The sequence below is a fragment of the Lates calcarifer genome, linkage group LG21, assembly GCF_001640805.2.
Source record: "Lates calcarifer isolate ASB-BC8 linkage group LG21, TLL_Latcal_v3, whole genome shotgun sequence".
NCBI lineage: Eukaryota > Metazoa > Chordata > Actinopteri > Centropomidae > Lates > Lates calcarifer.
The window spans coordinates 3,004,911-3,026,009 of record NC_066853.1 but is presented as its reverse complement, the minus strand read 5'-3'; the positions used below and the strand labels follow the sequence as shown (position 1 = coordinate 3,026,009).

The 21,099-nt window shown below is 43.5% G+C and overlaps 1 protein-coding gene across 2 annotated transcripts in view; it reads left to right on the top strand.

Moving 5' to 3' along the window:
• lsamp (limbic system associated membrane protein) overlaps positions 1–21,099 on the top strand; it is a 423,678-nt gene that overhangs the window by 378,124 nt on the left and 24,455 nt on the right. For both annotated transcript variants that reach the window (XM_051065384.1, XM_018682211.2), the window contains one exon: positions 14,993–15,118. In XM_051065384.1, the coding sequence (XP_050921341.1) occupies positions 14,993–15,118 (126 nt within the window). The remainder of the gene's footprint in view (positions 1–14,992; positions 15,119–21,099) is intronic.

Sequence of the window (21,099 nt, the reverse complement as noted above, 5' to 3'; positions counted from 1 at the left end):
TCCAAGATCAGAAACATCATGAAAAAATGATAGATTAGCCAGACTGTGCACTAAGGCAGCGTTAACAGTCTGAATCAGACATTTGTGCTGGGTATGAGTTATTTTCTTTCACTGAAAAGGCCTGTAACTGGAGAACGTTGTAGCTGGTATTAGCAAAAACTGTTCTCTTAATTCAAAACAGGATTTTATTCAGATCGTGGCTCTGACTCTTCTTAGTTTCTCACTGTGTGTTAGTTCATCTTCACACCCTCTGTTTAGGCCTTACTAGTAACACATCAGTTACAGGCCTTAAAACGGAAACGATGAGGCTGAGGAGCTTTAAAACTCTCCCTCTGAGACGATGCAGAGATGGGTGATAATTCTCTGTAGGTTCATCACCAAGAGCGACCTCCTCTCACGTTACACGTGGGCATTTGATCCATTGTTAGTATAAAAATATTGATCAGTGCAGCTTTAAATGCATTACGGCACAGTTGATTTAGCCATCTCCGAAAACACTCACGGTGCTTTATTTTTAGCCTGAAAACATTCAGGATATTAAGTGGAAATCGAACTCCAAGGTTCGAGCACTTGAAACGCCCCCTGGTAAACCACACAGAAACACTGGCTTGCTGCGAAGGCCAGCAGCGAGCCTCGCCATGCCTCATTGTGCCTGCCTTGAGCGCGATGGCGTACCAGCAACTAGACGCGCATTCATATACACCAACCCTCCAGGGCACATTATTCCATGTAGCTACGCAGCTGGATGAAGTAGAGGAATAAGAGGCAGAGAAAGAGGAGGAGTGGGAGAGAGCAGCCACACACATTTTCCATTGCCTTTGAACCTTCATAATGAAACTGACTCCTTGAAGTTTTAATGAAAGCAACAATTTACTATTCCCTTTTTCTCCCTGGGCTGCTGGAGCTTATGTTGCTTAGACTGAATCTCTAAAAAAAAAAGAAAAAACTGCAGCCTCCTTTAATCTTCTTTATGCCGGCTGCGAGAGGTGCTCTCATGCATTTAAATGGGGCCATCCCATGGGCACACATGACAGCAGGGGTATTGACAGGGGCTGCAGGTGAGCCATCGGGGCTATATTTCACTGACCAACCAGGCGAGCCAGTGGCCATCGGTTTCAGCCAGCATCTCCCCCCGGTCTTATCTCTGATATCGAAGACCACTATTTCTTTCTCCATCGCCTCCACTCCCCACACACACACGCCCATTACTTGTATAGAACCTGCCAGTATCCCTTCCCTCCATCTTTTTCCATCCTCTAAGTGACCTGGGCCTGTCAGATAGATGGACAGCCCTTTGGCACGGCGCTCCTCGCGCCTGTGAACGCCTCTGGAAGTGAGATTGAGTGGCACAGTTAAACCTGACCTCACCTGCTCCGTCTGAGGGGAAAAGATGAGGTTAGGTGTGTGTAGAGGTTGTGTCAGTGTGTGTCTGGTGGTGTCACAACATGTAGCGCTGTGTGCACCGTCCTGTAGAGGAATAAATATGGGCTTCTGACTGCTTTTTGGGAATGGCCCCCTCTTACGCTGTGTACTTTTTAACATTTTTCCCTGCTGTGGCTTAATAGATCGCTGTCACCTCTCCTTCAACACCTACTCAGGGTCACCTGCTGTGTGTGTGTGTGTGTGTGTTGCATGTGTGTGTGCATTTTTTTGTGTGAACTTTCTGCCACTCAGCCCTGCCGGTGTTCAGGTCAATCCTGCTGCTAGGCCTTGATCCCACTTTTATCAGCGCAGGACGGGGGAGATGCTACTCAGAGACATGACAACAATACTGAAAAGATCGTGCTAAGTCTTAGCAGAAATTAGCAGCACTTGGCTCCGGTGAGACCAGTAGACGCTGCTCTGGTCTTTTAGACCAGATTAGATCAGATTAGATCAGTGAGATCAACTCAGAGAAGAGAAAAGAGCACGGGGAGGAACTGTCTTTGTTTTGTGTGTGGCAGTGGCACACACCTGCACTTCAGACACATGCTGAGACATATCTGATTTCAGAGGCTCAGTTGTACCAGGCTCAGCACTGCTGAGACCCATGTGGATTCAGACTACTCCCCTACCTTTCTTCCTCTTCTCTCTCGCTGTCAGCAGTTGGAAAAAGAAGCGCGGGCCCTTTTTTTAATAATAGGAGCATGAACCATGCATTCTGCTCGTAGCCATGCCGGCGGCCTAGCTCCAGGGATGGCAGTGTTGGTTTGTTGGTCTGTCGAACAATCCACCACTCAGATATCTCAACAGCCAGCAGATGGACTGCCTTGAAGTTTTGTACAGACATTCATGTTTCCAACTGAGCTGAGTTTGGTGATGACTCTTGTCATTGCCTGGTTGGAAAACTGGAAATCTTACACATACAGACATAAAACTACGAGATGGATTCCTGTAAAGTTTGGCGACTCCTTAACTCCTCATCTAGCGCCATCGTCACTCAAGACATTTCATTTCTCCACCAGTTTGATTTAAAAAAGCTTCATAATTAATGGCGTTCCCATCAGCCTCGGCTGTACCTTGTGTTTAGTGCTAATTAGCACATGATAGCATGCTAATATGCTAAATTAAGATGTAGAACAAAGTAAGTAACACCTGCTGAAGCTGTTAGCATCATTAATGACCGTGTTAGCATGCTAATGTTAGCGTTTAGTTCAAAGCAGCGCTGCAGTGCAGCCTCACAGAGCTGCTTTCATGCTCTCTCAGTCCTGTTTGATGTTCAGTCTGAACAGAGAAAGATATGCAGGGGAGGATTTTAGAGCCGTTGTTCATGTCATAGTTCAAAGGGACTCAGAATTCATTGGCTGACGTCTGCCGTGTGCTTTTCATGGATTACACACTCGTGCACATCCTCAGTCTTTTCTGGTGATTGTACTTGGCTGCTCGTCCTGCCAGCGCCCACTGCCCCACCAGATGTCTGGCATGTTATTTAGACGGACCATATGGTAACCAGCGCTGATGCGGGGCTTTACATACCAAGTCCTCAGTGTGGCAGGAGAGTGCTAAACACTTCTTGTGATGAGCATATGTCCTGTTGGATGTCTTTTGAAGGAGGGAGGCTTTTCACAAACGCTGGGGTTTGGATCTAAAATTTACTGAGGATTGGAGTGAAGCCTAATTTTTATTATTTTGGATTAAATAGGCAGACTGGATTTAAAGTTGCTGTCCATAAAGAGACTTAAAATGTCTTGGCATTGCTTTGTTTAAACACACACAGTTTAAAATTGTGGCACAGTAATCAAAATGGAGGCCCTCGGAGAAACTGAAAATGCATCTCACTAATGAGAAAAAAATTGCTTATCACTTATGGAGGGAAAATATTTATGACTCTTCATTACAATATGCTGCTCTCTAATGCACGGACGTCTCAGAGCCACAGTAGCTGAGTGTGTAGTCGACTGTGTCCCTCTTCCCGGCACTTGATGCACAGCCATGGGTTTGATGGGAAATATTTTTCCCTGGGAGGGTGTTTGAGAGCTGGCACTGGTCGGCTGCTGCAGTGGCCGCTGTGGTAAATAACATATGGGCTTGTTATCTGTCCTCAGAGCTAGAAAACACTCGCTCAACACTCAGCCACTTGCTCATTAGACTGCAGCTCAAGGCAAAGCATAGAAAGTAGGAAAGAAAGACTGAGAGGAAAGGAGGTGATGAGGCGAGAGTCGAGGAGACAGAATGGCAGCAGACAAAGAGAATACAGGAAATGGAAGGCATGATGGGAGGGAGAGGAGACAAAATGAATATCTGCATGAAGAGGAAGTTGAAAGGCAAGACACAAGAGAGAGAGAGTGATGGCGAACACACCCCTCACATCAGCCAGTATCGCAGCAGCTGGGAGCCCGGTGTGTGTGAGTGTGTGTGTGGAGAGCACCATGGGGTGGTCTCCAGCTGAGTGTGTCAGGTGCTCTCCACTCTACCAGCTGCTCACAGCTCTTCACACAGTGAGAACCAACAAGGCGGTTGAGAGTCTACAGATCTGGAACCCAATTAACACCAACACAATGGCAGCACTTTGTTTTCACTTCTCCGAGCCAATAACTCACTCTGCAAATTATGCAAGCTCTTGTGTTTGCTATAGATTCTTTTAATCCTTGTTATCTAGTTTCAGAGTCCTGCACCGGGTCAGGAACCCGCAGTACTCAGCAGGTAACCCCCCAAAATGATGTGTAATGGATAGGTGCAGGACTCTGATCCAGTATCCAGTATCCTGGATTTTAACAAACAATGCAACAATTTTCATTCATGAATCCAGCGATATTTCTTTGTCTTAATCAGTGAATCACTTCGATTCACTGTACCTAACCAGCACCTAAAGATATTCGGGTGTTGTCATAGAAAATCAGCAAATGCTAACAAGCTGCAAACAGAGAATTCGCTGCATCTCTCTGTCGTGCTTCCCGATCCAATCAATTCTGATTAAACTCCTCTTGCTCTGGTCTGCATCCTTTTACGTTGCTGCGATGGCGAGCGTCCTGCCCTCACAGAGGAAGGAAAAGAACCAGCTCGTGAAATTCCCTGTGACAGCTTGGGTTAGGCTCGTGCTGTGTTGTGTATGTGCTCAACCTTCTAAGTGCTTACTGTGTCGTGTGGATCAGGAGTGAGGAGTGCTGTAAACCTGTTATTGCGGTATCACTGCGCAGACAGCTGCAGGTACTGTACACCCATAAAATGGACTGTTGGATTCTTATCCATTTAAGTCTTCTTTACTGGAAAAAGACCGGCAGCTGAACACTAAAATCCCTCCAGTCCCTCTTGACGTATGAACAATATTTAATGTGGAAATTAGTCAGCTGACAAGTGGTTAAAGTAACTTCAGTGACACTTGTTTATCATTTCTTTGAGAGTTTGTTATTTCGAACCAGTCAGAAAAGAGATGAGATGTACTGACAGAGATGTTTGACTTTAGTTGTGTTAACTTCACAAGCAGTTGTTGATTTTCGGAAGAGTTTCCTCTGAGGAACTGTTGGGAAAAAAAAGACAGAAATCCGTTTAAACCCAAGTAAATATTAATTTATGATTGGAAAGTATTCTCCATATTTGTTGAAATGTACACTTGCATGCAAGAAAAAATTAGCTGAACTCATATGCAGTGACTGAAAGACTCTCTGGGATACAGTAGCTGCTACGCTGAGTTATTTAATTGGAACAAATTGGAGAATACTAACTAAACACTGTTTTCACCTATAATTAGAGCAAAACCACACGATGAAATATCCTCTTTGTTTCTTGGAACATTCATACATTTGTTGTACAGTCAGATAATCTGCAGCTCCTCCTTTATGTGTCTGTTTGGGTGTGTGAACTTCCTTCTATACAGATTATGTTGTTATGTTTCTGCACGTTGATCCCATTGCTCCTTCGTCATTAGCATGAGAGCGCTGAGAGTCCATCAGCGAGGCTGCAGACTGGAATAAATGAGGAACATTTGGAGCCACTCTCAGGTTAAAAGTTAATGGCTGCTAACCAAGGAGTCTGGAGGCCTCTAGTCTGGGGAGGGATCGGAATTGTTAATGGTCACATACACACACTTAAACACTGGTGAACCCACACAGATGTATACAGAGACACTCTCCCTTGTATAGGGTGCACTTTAATCCGCTGAATTGAAGTGAATGAGGCCAAATCAGGTAGTATTGATTCATTAGTACTGATTGCTGGTTTGACTTCCATGTAACATCCTTTAGGGCCTCTGAGGATCAGGGGAATTACTCTGAAAGGCAATCTGAACGCCACAGTACGTCAGGCTGTAATTTGATAGATCCCCGTTGAAGCCGGAGTGAACAATGAGACAGTGTGTTGTTGCTTTGAACTCCCAGTTTCATTTTGAATTTGCATAAATCAATAAAATACTGTCTACAGCTGTTTTCTCATGTGAACTCTGGACAGTGTCAGTGTTACTGGTGTGTTGTGGAAACACAGCAGCTCATAGAGATTTGGTTTGAAGCTTTATTTACACAAAAATATGTGTAGATATATATAATCGCTCTTTTGTTTTTCTCACTGGAGCAGCAACGAGACAAACATGAGAAAGAAAGAAAAGTGATTTGCTCTCCACCTTTGTCTCTCCATCAGGAACTGAGGTTTTGCTGAAGCAGCTGCACCGGACGAGACAGGAAATAGCTTTAGAATAAGAAAGAGGAGGTGCTGGTGGTTTCACACTGCGAGGAAAATGGGAAGTGTTGGGGCATAAAAGGCATCTAAACCGAGCCGCATACATATACAGGCTGTGGGGGGGCTTGTGATCTCCAATAACCCTTGTCTGGACAAAGTGACATAATGAGGAATGGTATTTGGAAGTGGGAGAGCAAAGGGCAGGAAGTGGTATTAAACATTTGAAGAAATGGAACCTGTGGAGGGAAAGGCGGCCGTTGCAGCCAAGATTCTATAACCTTGGATTTAGCTTGTCTAGCCATCTTTGTTTTTCTCATTATCATGAGCTGTATGATATCGTAAGCCTCTAAATCATCTGATGGCTTGAATGCAAAATCTGCTTTGCCTTTTTGGCAGGCCCTCCACACTTTGTTGATGCCAAGCTTAAAGTACAAAGCCATTGCTCCTGAGGAGGTAAAGGATTTAGAGAGGTACCTCCGTTAGGCCAAGATAAGAATTACATCTCATATGGAATATATAAACACAGACATTTTTCACAAGGGCAAGAGCTGCCATTAGTTGGTTTTATGAGAAAAAAAAAAGTACTATCTGTAGCATTTTCTCTTCTTGGACCCTCCGCTGCTTCCTGTGTAGAGCTTGTTAGCAAAAACAGCTACTGCACATTTCTACCTCACACCTTTTGTTTTCCTTCTTTCCATGCAAACACCAATTAAATTTTCACATGATTTACGAGTTGCTGCCCTTGCAGGACCCTGAGTGGAAAAACACCTCTCAACGCAGACTGAAAAACCATCTCCTTAATTAATCACCTCGCTGTCTCCGAGCAGACCGAGGTCTACGAATCAGGGACAGATGGAAACCTGACAGGTCTGAAATGGAGGAAATTCTCCTTCAGAAAAGCACAGAGAATGATCCTTTTCTTTTTTTTCCTCCTTTGCCTCCATCAGCGCCTCCAGCGGGCCATTGCATCTGTGTCATATCCAGCACTTCCTTTGAAAGTTTCACAGGCATCTTGGGGTTTTTAAAGCGCTGCCGCTGCTGACGGCTACAGTTTGGGATGGGGGAGAAGGTGGCATCGTCTTCTCTGTCATCACCTTTCTCTCTCATCTGCCTTCACCTCTTCTCCTCTGTTTTCACAACAGCTAAGAGGAGGAGGAGGAGGAGGAGGAGGAGGCCCAGCAGCATCGTCAGGCCACTTGAGCTCCTGCAGCAGTAACAGCAGAGTCAGCCCACTTCTCAGACCTATGCATTCTCCCTCCTTTCAATTCTGCAGAGGGGAATTAGTGTGTTTGTGTGTGTGTGGCTGCAGAAAACACACCCCTAGGTCTCCTCTTTATTTTGCATGTTGTGACGCAATAGCACAGGAAAAATGTGTGTGTGTGTGTGTGTGTGTGTGGAGATGTATCTCGTCATTACGTCGATTAACAGTGTCAACATGAGGGGATCAGTGGATATTAACACAGAATGAGAAGACACCACAGAAAACAAAATGTGTGTGTTTGCATACGACTGTGTGTGTGTGTGTATGATTCAGTAGTAAGAGTACAACCGACAGCTCAGCCACCAGGCTTAGTGTTAATCTAAAGAGATATTCTTTATCAACACGAGCACATTGCAGTCATTTGGAGATGTAGCACAGATTACATTCTCTCCTTTGGTAGCTCCTCTTTCCTTTGGCCTTTTCTTTCCCCTCTCTCCGGTCTTTCAGTAAGCCTTATTATGTCTAAGGGTGCAAATTTTGCAGCAGATAAATCAGGGATTTCTGTGTGAGAGTCCTCTTCAGCCCCGTCTGAATGGTCATGACTCTCAGATTGTTGATCGCTAAGTTTCTGCAATAACAGGAGATTACAGGAGGTGAAAATCATGTACACACAAGTACAAGTGTCCGTTCTCTAAGTTGTTGTTCTTTGTTGGGGAGGTTTTGGGCTGACCTTGTTTTATAGAAAGCAGGTAATTGGTAGTAAAGCTTCCAAGCACTAAAAGCTAAAAGCTGAAGAGCTGCGAGTGCTTTCTCCTGATTATCTTCTAATGGTTTCAAATTAGCTGAGCATAATCGCACGCCTCTTCTGCACCCGCTGCCACATCACTCCTCTAAATGTCACGTTGGGAGCCAGCGGGGGTTAAATGTATGAGGGAACAGAACGAGCCCAGGGGGAAAAATACAAAACATGTAAAGTGGTAGACGCAGAGCTGGTAACAGTATGGATGATTTATTGCTGCACAATACTTTATGTCTTCGAAATAAAGCTGTAACTGTGCTTGTAAAAAACACAGTTCACTTTAACACCACAAAACGGTCTTTTATTTTGACACTGCTTCTTGTTTTGTGTCCATAGAGTCACAGATATTTTGTTGTTTTAAGCAACAGACTCCGACGGGGGCAAAGTAAGAGAATGGATTTCACAGTCGAAGCTCAAAGCTGTCTCGTTGTTTATTGTTTCCTGTATGTTGTCCTAAAAGAGCAGAATAGAGTTTGGTGCAGTAATTCTCGCACGGTAACGAAGAGTTTAGTTTGAATATAAAGCAATCTGACAGAGTCCAGGTGGGCAAGGTTGCCTTCTTTATTACCTGCTGCTTCCTGCTTCTGTTCTGAGGCTAATTTCATGCTCCGTACGCCTGAATCGCAGACGGACCGAGCAAGAACGTCGACGTGTTTTTGATACAACAGAGAATAGACCAGTGTTTGAACCCCGGCTTTTTCTTTTGCACGTTCCTCCAGATGCTCCAGCTTCAGAGACATGCAGGTTTGGTTAACTGACGACTCTAAATCACCTGGGTTGGTTATTTCCTGATGTTGAAGTGCAGTCTGTTTGGTGTCAGGAGGTCATTTCCCATATAAGGCAAATTGGGGAGATTTTGTTGTTGTTGTTGTTGTAAATCAGCATTTTTGTGCAGGAGCAGATGGAGCAGGTGGGATTCACCACTGTTCACTGCACACAGTTGTGTGTACGCATGAGCGACAAATACCAACCTGCTTTTATTTTTCAACCCCATCATTATATTTGATGACTTTGCTTTGTTTCCGTTTTCTTTTTTCTGTACATCCAGGATGAACTCTCTGCTTTCTGTTTTCTGCACATGGAAATTGTGGTGATAAGGTTTGGTTAGTGTTACGTCTTCACACCTGTAATAGGTAAAAAGGAGCAGAGGTGACATTGTACAGACTTGACAGGACGCCGCGTTGATTGGGTGCAAACAAACCAAACCAGAGGTCTTGGTCTGGTTTCTTTTTCCACTGCTGGGTTCTATTGAGAACCAGAGTAAATGGACAAATGTGCCAGGGCTGAGGATCCGACCAGGCCACTGGAGGTGAGGTTGTAGGATTTCAGGCGAGCCGTCTGTGGCGAATCTGAGACTCAGGCAGAGCGAGAGGGTTGACATGAGAGAGGGAACTGACGAAAAAAAACACAGAGCGCTTTGGTGACAGAAAAACATGGCGGAGTCTGAGAGAATGAGTCGGGTACTTTACACTGCGGAGGCTTGAGGTGTTGATTGGATGATCAGCTGCAGGTACACAGGTGGAACAGCAGGAGAGGAAGCAGGAAACAAAGGAAGAAACACTCTCCAGTCTCCTGCCTCTCCCTCCATGTCTGTGTCGATTCTGAACATTAATCAAGTCCAATACAAACAGAGTTTCTATATATACCGGCCTGGTTTTCTGCAGCGCTCAGCTGATACTGTTTGTATTGATGATACTCCGTCCTAACGTGTCGTCCTTATTTGCAGACACATTATTTTAGAAGGTTCACGCTGTAGAATCAACTTTGATTATAATGATAGGAGTTGTTAATCCAGTTTAGCAGGCGCCGTTCCCTTTTCCCCCTCATAGTGAATAACTGGTCACATGGACAGTTAACGCACAAACCTACCAACACACCCCATAATTATTACTCCTGCTCTCTCTCACTCTCTGTCTTTCCTTTCTTTCCGTCTTTGAAGTTTGAAATTAGAGTTGAAAGCAAGGTCAGTGTATTTATAACGTTTTCATCAGAGATTTATTATTTTTTGAGGAACTGGGAAAACCAAACCAAACAGGAGATCATTAGCCGGAGAGGACGTTATTTTTGTCTTATTTTGGAGGGTTCTGTCAGGAAACATTTAGCTTGTGATATCTGGATATGAATGGTAATTTATTCTATTTTCCCACTTTGTGGAGTGGGGTGACAAGACTGAAATTAAAGCAGAATAAATGGCGTAGAAGACACGCTCCAAGGTGTGTGCCTGTGCATCTTGTCTGTACGTAACGTGACATTAAATGTGACAGGTTTTTAAGCCCACGCTCGTTTCTACGCCACAGTTTTCCCAACCTGATCCCAGCCATAAGGAAAAACATCAGTGTAAGTGCAGTGTATCTCTATGGGATTCATCCATCCTGCAGTTGCAGAGGTAAAGTGCTTTTTGAATAGCTGCCCTTTCCAACATTGTTCCTTGAAGGCTGACCTATGACTAAGATTACAGTTCAGCTCCTTTCTTCTCCCTCCTCCCCCCTTCACCGCTGACAGCAGCACACCAGGCCGTAAAGAGTTGAAATGTCATTCACACTTCTTTCTTTCACTATTGTCTCCCCTTTCTCTCCTCCTCCTCTCCCCCCACTTGCCTCCCATTTGTGGGGGTGACAGGGTTATCAGAGTATGAGCAGTTGTTTCCTCCCCGATCCATTTTTATCTGTGCGTCCCAGGATTAATTCTCCAGTCGCCCCCACCCCCCTTTACCCTCCTCCATCCTCCTCCATCCCTCCATCCTCCTCCTGCCCCCACGCTTTGGTTGTTTTTGAGCTGGAGAAAAAAAAAAAAGCCAATTGGATTCTTTGTCACCTCAATCGAGTGCCTCCCCCACCACCTCCCCCCTCGTTCCATCTCCCCATATCTGGAAAACACATCTTCATTTTGGCTCTGTCATTTGACTACAGCAATAACTCTGTATGACTTCATTTAAAATGCTGTTTGGCACGATTGTGACTGTCCTGTCAGTTGGTATTAGAGAGATGGGTTACTTGGAGGGTGGGGGTGTGTTGTGTTTGTGTGTCTCTGTGTGTTTGATAGAGGGAGGAGGGGGGGAGGCTGTTAGTGATGCTGCACAGAGACAAAGCTTCAATAATAACGTTGCTGGAGAAACAATCTGAAAGAGAGACACAGAAATATTGTTTCTTGGAGAACGTGGTCGATGCAGAGGAGCAGCTTTATTTCAATTCAACACAGTGCGTCCTGCTGGATTTAAATAGCACATGAATTCCCACATGATGTAGTTGTCAGAAATGTGTTGCAGCTTTGCATTCTTAAACGCTTTTTCTTGTTTTTTCCATTTTTCCCATATGTGTTTTTGTTAGTTATACAGTCAGCAAGGCCAACGCAAAAACCCTGGTGGGGTTTTCTTTCTTTCTTTCTTTCTTTCTTTCTTTCTTTCTTTTTTGTAATAAATTCAAGACAAGTTTTGAAAGCAGCTTCACTAAAATTAAAAGTGTGAAACTGGAATCATGCCTCGCTGTGAGGGGGAAGCCACCACACCTGCTGGCGTGGATAATACTCACAACAGGAGCAGAGCCTCTGTGTAACTTTAATGCAGCAGTTGTTGAGAGCTGGCGGAGTCTGTAACTTCTCAATTGGTCTTTTTGCAACCAATTGTGCTGTTGTTGACACTTTTAAGCAGGTAACCCATAAGACTTAATGGTTTACTGCCCAACCCTTGCTGCTTAAATGATTTGAATGTCTAAACAAAGTGAAGCTAATGCGTAGAGACTGTAGCCGGTTTCATTTCAATCTGTGCTGATTAAGGTTTATTACCTCATAACTCTGATGCAGTTGTTATATTTAAAAGAAAAAGATACTTCAGCTCATATTTGCAAATCCAATTTAAGTTCATAGGAAATGGCTCCAAGTCTAATTCTTCATCTAACCTTTTTGGAGTTTAGAGGGTCTACTGGATTGTTTATTCGCAAATAACATGCTTTTTGAGAGCAGTTGGAAAGTTTATTAGTTCATTAAGGTTCAAACACAGACTCATTTTGAATTTAGGATTATTATTATTATTAGTGTTAGAGCAAGTTTATGTAGATATTTCACCTAAAAAAAACAGCTTTCAGAGTCATTTTGATGGTTCAGCGAGTTGTAAAATGGAGAATAATGCCTCTGAGCACCTGTTCTCGCTCTAATTCGATCCCTTCGCTAACTGACTGACAGTCAGCAGCGAGCTCAAGAGTAATGCCGAACTGTAGATCAGTTAAAAAGACTTAGAAGTCATTAAAAACCAGCGTTCATCTCTGAGATCCAGCCAGGAAACTTTAAAATATCTAGAATTTTAAATGGAGTTTGGTTTTGTTGCAGCGACAGCACTTCCTGCTCCAGAGGGAGAAGGGGATCGTGGGTAATATACACTGTTCTTGTCTTTGTTTTCTGTTCGGAGCCCAACAGCATTAATTAACACCACAAGTTACACTTTACAAGGTGCACACATTCAAACATAACACAGCAGTTCATTCAGGAGATGGTGTCCTTTCCTCTTGATGTCAAGTGTAGTGAAGAATTGATTGTGTGTAGGTAGAATGTAATGAAAACATTTAAAGACAGACCATGAACTACAGAGCTGTTAATTACTTGAAAACACCTCCTGTGGCTTTAAAAGCATCCTGACACTTCAGAAACAGAAAAAAGACAAGTGATTCAGAGACGTGTTTCTCTGCTTTTCGTCTGCCTGATGCACAAGGATGTTTTCAGATTATTTCTAAATTTACAAGCCGATACTGTGAATGTGCTCGATGCGCAGCAGGCGATGAATGCAGGTCAAGAGTGGATCATAGATCTAGCTGCTGCTGGTGAACAATGGTTGCCCATGAGACAAACGATAAATAAGAGAGGAAGCAGAGCAAATCAAAAGTTTGCAAAAGTTTTTTGTACATTTACTTTTTCAGAATAGCCATGGCTGTCTGAAAATGAATAAATATTTGATGTCAAAAGTTGCAACCAAGATGTATGATGGATTATATTTATTTAAGAGTTTGGGTTTACCAAGAAAAATCAGGTTAAAAAATGCATTTGTTCAAATTCTCAGGGTGTCAAATGTGATTTGCTCGTCACAGAACAGTAATCCAACTAATGAATGAAATGTGTAAAAGTTGTTTGTGTAACTGACAGCAGCGATTCCCTTATGGCCAACGAAACCATAACTGATGCAAAAACCAATCAAGTGCAACAACAAACCTTCATTCAAACTCACTCAACTTTTACTCCAGTCAAACCATGTGACTAAAGGTGCTGCCAGCTACCTCCTGTTCTACTAACCACCTGTAACATGCAAAATAAACTGCAGCTGTCCACCTGAAATCATCTTATCAGACATCTAAACAGAGCAGACTGTATGAGAGGATTCCTACAGAGATAGACCTCTTTATGTAAGAGTAAGATCTTTTTGTGTTTAGCCAGAAACGTCACTATTTATCTCAACCAAACTCCATTAAGAAAAACAGTGATTTTACTGAGTAGAACACAGGAACTGCTGGAATACCTCTACCTCCATCTGTTAGTTTGTTTGTGTTATTGTGTGACTTTCAGGTGGTGGAATAGGTACTCAGATCCTTTACTGAAGTAAAAGTACCACACAATAACACAAACGGTATCTCAGCAGCTGCTGTGTTCTGCTCGCTAAAATTACTGCTTTTGTCAATGGAGTCTGGTATTGATAAGTAGCTACGTTTCTGGTTAAACAAAAAGGATCTTTCTCTTTAATAAAAGCTCTCTCTCTCTCCATAATGTTGTCAGTCACTTATAATAACAATCTGAGTCTGTCAGCGGCACTTCAGTGGACGTACATTGACATTGAGTTTAGCATTGGATTTGCAGGGAATGATAGAGTTAATTGAGGAGCTGTGACCTTGCTGAGTGAGTGCAGACCGACCGCCTGAAATTAGAATAGTAAATGCACATATCAGAGGTTTAGAGATGAAAAACAAAGGTACCCTTCTTCATTCGCCCGCACTCTACACGTTCCAACATTCATCATATTCCAAACTCATTGATCATTATTTGTGCGTCTGCGTATCTGCATGCACGATCCCAAATCCCAACCTCCTCACCCACAGTTTGTGAACACACTGATGCATGCCCTCTACAACCTTCATGATTGATTGCATCTTAGCTGCTGACTCACTTTAAAGCACACTGTTCCTTCTTAATTCACCCAAGCTGGGGTTTTTTTTTTCCCTTGCCAGAGTAAAGGTTCCTCCCTCTCCTCTCCAGGTTTCGGTTTGTTTGTGTGGGAGTGAGAGCAGCGAGGAGGAGTGAGGGAGTAGATGGTGATGGCGAGGCAGGATGATCATTAAAACGCAGCGCCTGAGACGAAATAGCTCCGTGTTGCTTTGAACATCACGTTCACAAAAGACTCTTCATCTCACCTTTAAATTTTCGGAGTTGTGTATTAAAGCCTTGCTTTTCTGAAAGTGTGCGTCTGAACTCAGAATCGGTGCCAAGCGTCTGGTGGGTCCCCCGTATGACAAGAGAAGCAATCTGTTTTCATGAGCTCAGGTCCCGGGGCAGGAGATTAAATTGCTTATTTGGATCCTGGGTTGAGAAAGTTTACTGTAAGTACCTCTGAGGGCTATAGCAGCAGGAAAAAAAAGCTTTTCTAAAAACTTCCTTTCAACTGAGAGGATCAAGGTCAGCTGGTGTTTGCATTTAACCTCTCTTTACAGCTAAGTGTCTGTGATGATATGGTAAAGGATGCTGTGGGAGTGATGGTAAACTAGCTGAGTTTTCGCTGCAACTTCGCTGAGAGAACTTGTGTTTTTTGGAGAAGGATGAATAAAACATGCTCGGTATTTTAAGCTACATAAAAAGAACAAAGATGTCCGTTGTTAAACTCGCAGAGGTCTCGGCCTCTCGTATTAACCCTGACGTCATGTCTCCTGTGTCTCCAGTTCCTGCCAACATCTACAAAGTGTCAGAAGACATCACAGTGAACGAGGGCAGCAACGTGACACTCAGTTGTTTGGCCAGTGGAAGGCCGGACCCTGCAATCACCTGGCGGCTGCTCAACCCCTCAGGTAAGAACCATCCAATCAGTGCTCATTGTCGTCATGTCAGTCAGGACAAATTTGTTCTTTGAGTGACCCTCAGAAGATAAATCTCTCTGAGGACATACGTTCCTGCTGCATGTAAAGGGCTCAGGATGGAAACAAATATGAAGAGTGCAGTTACAGTAAAGTTTCACTGATGTTGCACAGGTGTTATTCTCACCAAGCCTGACACAGTGTGTGACCTAACAGTAGTTAGGATCTCCTCCAACTGTATTCACAACCTCACTTCTTCCAAGACTTTGGTTTGATTCAGGCAGGCGAATAGTTCAATTATTGTTATTGTCTATTTACTGAGCAGCAGAACGTATAAACATATATATACATACATAAACATGCTGTTATATGCTGTGTAGAGTATAAATAGCGGCAGAAAACACTGAAAATTAAGCCGTCCTCGACCACGGAGTGCAGTGATGTAATGACTCCAGAGTCGTGTACGCAGAACATGTTTCTGTTCAAGTCCTTAAACTCAGGCACAAACGCTGTAATGGTCAGGCGGACATACTGAACCACTGCCTGCTCGTTTCACCATTATTCCGCTGGTGGCTCAATATGATGATTTCAGATGGGTCAGTTTTGTGGTTCTTACCTTCACGCTCTGAGGACTGTGTGGTTCATTTCACCTGCTCTCACAATGACAGGTGGTTTCAGTAAAAATTACCTGGTGTTTCTCGCTAGGTTTGACCTTCGAGTTTCACTTTTTCAACCTGCACTGCTTCCTCAGACCACAGAGTTCACCTCTGTCACTTTTTATAAGGTTATATACATAACCTTTAACCAGGCGATGGATTTTAGCCATCAGACGTCTGGATCTTAAGTTATCAGAGAAACAAGACGTACTGTGTCCACCCAATGTCTCACAGATTTTTAACATCAAACTACTTCATTCAGTGTTTTTACTGGTTTAATGTTTGTTTAGGAGAAGAGGAGACCTCTGTGGATAATTCGACTCCCAGTAAAAACCCTCTGAAAAACAAGCTGAGCTAAGGTTAGGTTAGCAGCAGCTCAGCTAACAGCTCCACAGGCCCTCCTGGAGTCCTGAGTCCGCTGAGGAGCACCAGAAAAACACAGATTTTTAATGTGAACTGCTTTATTCAGTGATTTTACCGATTTTAATCACCTGGTCTGTTTGTTTTGGAGAGGAGCAGGCCTCTGTGGATAATTCTGCTCCCGGTAAAAACCTCCTTAACGATGAAACTCCCTCAGACAGACACTTTTTTCACCCAGCTGGACATTATATACACCAGTGGAAAACCATGGGGTTTTACTGAGTATGTGACACCTTCCTGTAAAGGAGCTGCCACCTGACAAATACTGATATTTCTGTTAAATAAACAGTTTCAGATGCAGGTGTATAGGCCTGTTTATTTAACCACAGGCAGAGTTTCTGGTACAGGTGTGTTTGTACCTCTCTTCATACATGTGCATTCCTCAGATAGAGGTGACACGGCTGCTTTGGGATTTAATCCAATTTCAGAGAAATGATAAATGTCCCCAACCGCTGATAAGCTCGTAGTGTGATGAATGGAGATGCTCGAGTCGACAAGATCTCGGCTTCATAACGGCCGTGCGCTGATTGAAAGCCACTCTGTTTGTGTGTCTTTATCAATTACTGCATCGTTTTGTCAGCGCTCCAGACGTGTTTCATCAAATACATCTGTTTCTCGCACCTGGAAGCGAAACAACTTCGGTATATTTGCCTCTTTTGTCTGGTTGTATTAAAGGAGAGTTGATTTTGTTCGGCCTAATCCTGCAAGCCATATGGAGCTAACCGGCTGCTTTACAGATCTTTAGTGTAAAAACAGAGAGCTCCTTTTCATTTTCTTTTTGCAAAACTGAAGAGGTCACAAAGTTACCGTGGGTACAGCTTCTTTGTAAGTTTAGGCAGCTTTTGTTCCAGGAAAATGAATGGAGACATGGATAGAGAGGGAAGGAAAAAGCAATACCCAATAGTAGATTTTTCAAGCTGCAATAGACTCGGCCTTAGTAACTACGCCTCTGCAAGTTCTGTACAGTTCCTTCAATACCATAGCTTTTCTTTTCATTATTCACTTTGTTTTGTTGGGGAAGAAGTGGGCAGACCACCTATGACAAGTCTTTGTTCTTTACTCAAAGAGTATGAACAGGGAAACAGAAACAGTGTGATAAAAGGAGAATCCTGTCAGCATCCTGGCAGGATTGGATCCTGTAAGTCTACACAGGCACATGTGGCTCCTGAGATGGGGGTCCCACACCATTTGCAAACATTGGCACTGTTGTTGTTGTTGTTGTTGTTGTTTTGCGGGTGTCTTTCCCCCCAGAATCCATAAGTCTAACCCAGTTCGAGAGCGTGTGGGGGGACTGCTGAGAGAGATAATGATGTCTGGCAGCCTGTGGTCTCACAGCCTCACGCCTTTGCCTGCCTGGGCGGAAACGCCGCTTCGCTCAGCTAGCGAGGCTCTCAGCTATTTGCTGCGACCACAGATGTTCACAAAATGCCGGTCCAAGTCGAGACGCAAAGTCTTTTATTCGGAGCCTGAGACGAGTCTCAGCCCTACAGCGTGAGCATCAATCTCAAGTTGAAACTTACTAACAACATGTCTGCCTCACTGCAAATAAATTAGATTTTGGTTGTAAGAGTGTAAAGAGATGTGATGAGTAAAAAACACACGAGGCATCCACTGATCAGCTGCAACATTAAAACCACCTTGCTATTATTATGTCGGACCCCCTCCTGCTGCCTAATTATCTGTAATCTGCTGGGACACCACAGGACTTCTCAGGGTGTCCTGTGGTGTCTGGCACCAGGACATTGGCAGCGGATCCTTTGGGGTCCTGTGGGTACATCAGATTGGGATCTGGGGAGTTTGGAGGCCAGCGGATCATCAGTCAGAGCTAAAATACACTAAGTGGCTAATGGATGAATATTCACAGTGCCTAACCAGTCTTTATTAACCAGCTGAAGCCAAGTCTGATTTCAGTGCGGGTCATTTTCAACCTGAATTTGTCGAGTCCATACGTCGAGTGCCAAGATCTGGCTGGAGCTCGCTCTTGCGTAACCACATGCATATTCATATTCACGCTGGTGACTGTGTGTGTGTGTGAATGTGTGACAATCCTGTGGTACTCACACACACAAACACACACACACACAGAGAAGATATGAACAAGATAAACTCAGCACACGCTAACATGCCCTGTGTTTCTTTCTGTATGAAGCCCTCCAGTGACGTCCACGCCGACCGTGACATGCATAATTCAAACCCGGCCCTCAATTTAAATCTAATTCTGACCCTAAACCAAAGATTAAACCATGGGAAGCTGCCAAAATCCCATTCAGTAAATGCCCACACACAAGTCAGGAACTCAGACTCGTCCTCACAAGAACTCCCAATCACACAAGCAAACATTCCTGCAGAGAGTTTCCTTTGAGACTTCAGTCCTCCAGATTAATGACAGTCATCCTGACATGTTGGTCTGACAGATGATAACGCTGTTTTCTTCCTCAGAACTGCATCGTTTGTGTTAAATGAGAAATTATTTAAAGGAAACCAATCTGCACGGGCTCGACAAAAGAACAAACTGTGCCTTCCTGTTTGAAGAATAAAGACACGTTGACACTTATTCATATTTAGAAAAGCCCCAGTGGAAAAGAGCCACAGCAGCTACAGCTATGAGTCGACCTTCCCTTCGCTGTCGTTGTTTGTCTTCTTGTTGCCTCTTTCCTGTTGTGGTCGGTCAGCTAAAGTTTTCTTTGTCTTACAAAGCACTCTACTCTCGCTAAAAATAAGCACTTTCTTCTAAAGTGCCCATCTCCCATCTGCTGTTGTGACCATTAACTTTAAAGCTGAGGAAGCCCAAGAGCTGTGCACGAAGACCTAATGGAAATGTAGTGGTTTAGATTAGTCCATTAATCGACTAGTTTATAGACAGAGCTGTTTTGATAAGTGATTAATTGTTTTTTAAAGAGAAGAATGTCAAGGTTTTCTGCTGCAGGTTTCTCTGATGTGAATCTTTTCTGGCTTTCTTTGTCTTTAGTACTGTGAATATTTCTGGGGTTTGGATTGTTAGACAAGATTTTACCATCTAAAGACGTTTGGGGTTCATGTTTCACCATTTTCTGACATTTTTTAGACAAAACATTTAATCAGTTAATCCAGAAAATGACTAACACGTTGCTGGATAATGAAATTAATCATTACTCGCAGCGCTAGTCTCAGTTAAGCACACCTGCACGTTCATGACAACTGTGTAAGCACAGTGTTAGCAAGAGGTGTTTTTACCACTGAGACATAACTGCAGTGCATGTACATAAGTCGAAATACAGAATATATTTCCAAACATTGCAAAGCTGAAGATGTAATTTATGCCAAAGGAGAGACTAAAGGAGCAAGAAGAAAAACTGTTTGCATGAAATCAAACGGAAAAAACCTGTAAAACTCGAGAGTACAACAACGCAGGAAGTGGTGAAACAGCAGATGGCAACAAGTCAGCTTAGTAATGTGTCTGCTGTAAAGCTCTGTCTGTAAAACTTCTCAGAAACAGTCCTCGTACAATTCACATGACGGGAGTGACAAATGATGCCCTGGATGCTGGAGTGGAGCGTTTTCAGCCGACTGTTTAAATTGGTATTCCATCCCAGGATTTGTTTATGAGATAGTTAATAGCAGGGTTTCTCAGGGTGTCCACACTGATTACGCCTGTCGTCTGTTTCTACGAGGCCATCCAAGCTGAAACTGCTCTTTCTCAGCGCTGCACAGTCTTATTTCTCTGTTATTGTTGCCTGTGTCGCTCGGGTATCACAGAGTTAATTAGATTATAACTGACGCGTTAGGTTTCTTAATGACAGAATGGCACGCTGGACAGATCAGATTCAGTGCTGAGGACATTTATGTATATAGATAATTAGACTCAGAGACACTGTGTTTGTCATTGAGACATGAAGGCAGGCAGGTTATTGCTCGCACATCACTGAGCTACATTCGTAATTAAGGGATTGTGGGACTGAATTGAATGAATTTTCCCGAGGTCTCATATTACATCGCTAGAGCAGGTCTGAGGCAGAGATTTTCTGGACCCGCTGTGCCGAGCCTGCAGAGAGCTATCAAATGAAATGAGGAAAACCACGGCTTGGTAAATATTATAACCTTTTGAGCATGATCTGAGACAACAATGATGCAGGAGATGCTTCATTATGAGTAAGGATGCAGACTTTAGCAGGCAAACAAGGTGCTTATTAAACTGGTACCTGCTCCACTTCACCTAAAGCTTTAGTTTTTAGCTTTTAGAAAACAAGCAAAGTGGGACAATTACCACAATCACAAATAAGAACCTGTAATAATAAACGGCCTTTATCTTTAGCTGAAGCACAGTTCCATCTGATGTTTCACGCATTGTCCCGAGATGACATATATTTTTGTTCGAGTGACAAAGCTTTCTATCAGCTGTAGTAAATATGAGAAAGGAGCAAAGGAGGAGTTATTTTACAGTGTTAGAATACGCCCTGTGTGCAGAGCAGGTTGTGTAAGTTTCCCAGTCACAGTTACAACATCAAACCGAACCTGTTCAGCTGTGATTTTAACAGACGCATGACGCCATCTTTACCAAAACCGCAGCCCCCATGTAGCAGTTATAAATGATTTATTTTGTCATTTAATTTGGACGATTTACTGCTTTTTGCTGTTTTATCTGAGCTTAAAAGTCCTCTGACTCATCTCCTTGTCTCTGATGCGAAGATATCTTTTATGAATCAATAAGCATTAATGGCTCTTAACTGGATTCCCCTCCGTCAGTGTGTAATTCATCAGGAGAAGGAGCGCCGCCATCGTTTTATACTTTCACTGCAGAGGAAGTGTCGAATTTGAGAGTGAGAATATCGACTGGTTTCAGCTCCATTCAGTTTATCATGATAACCTGCTGAGAAACCACAGAACAAACCAAGCTAACTTCCATCATGTCCTGTGTATGGG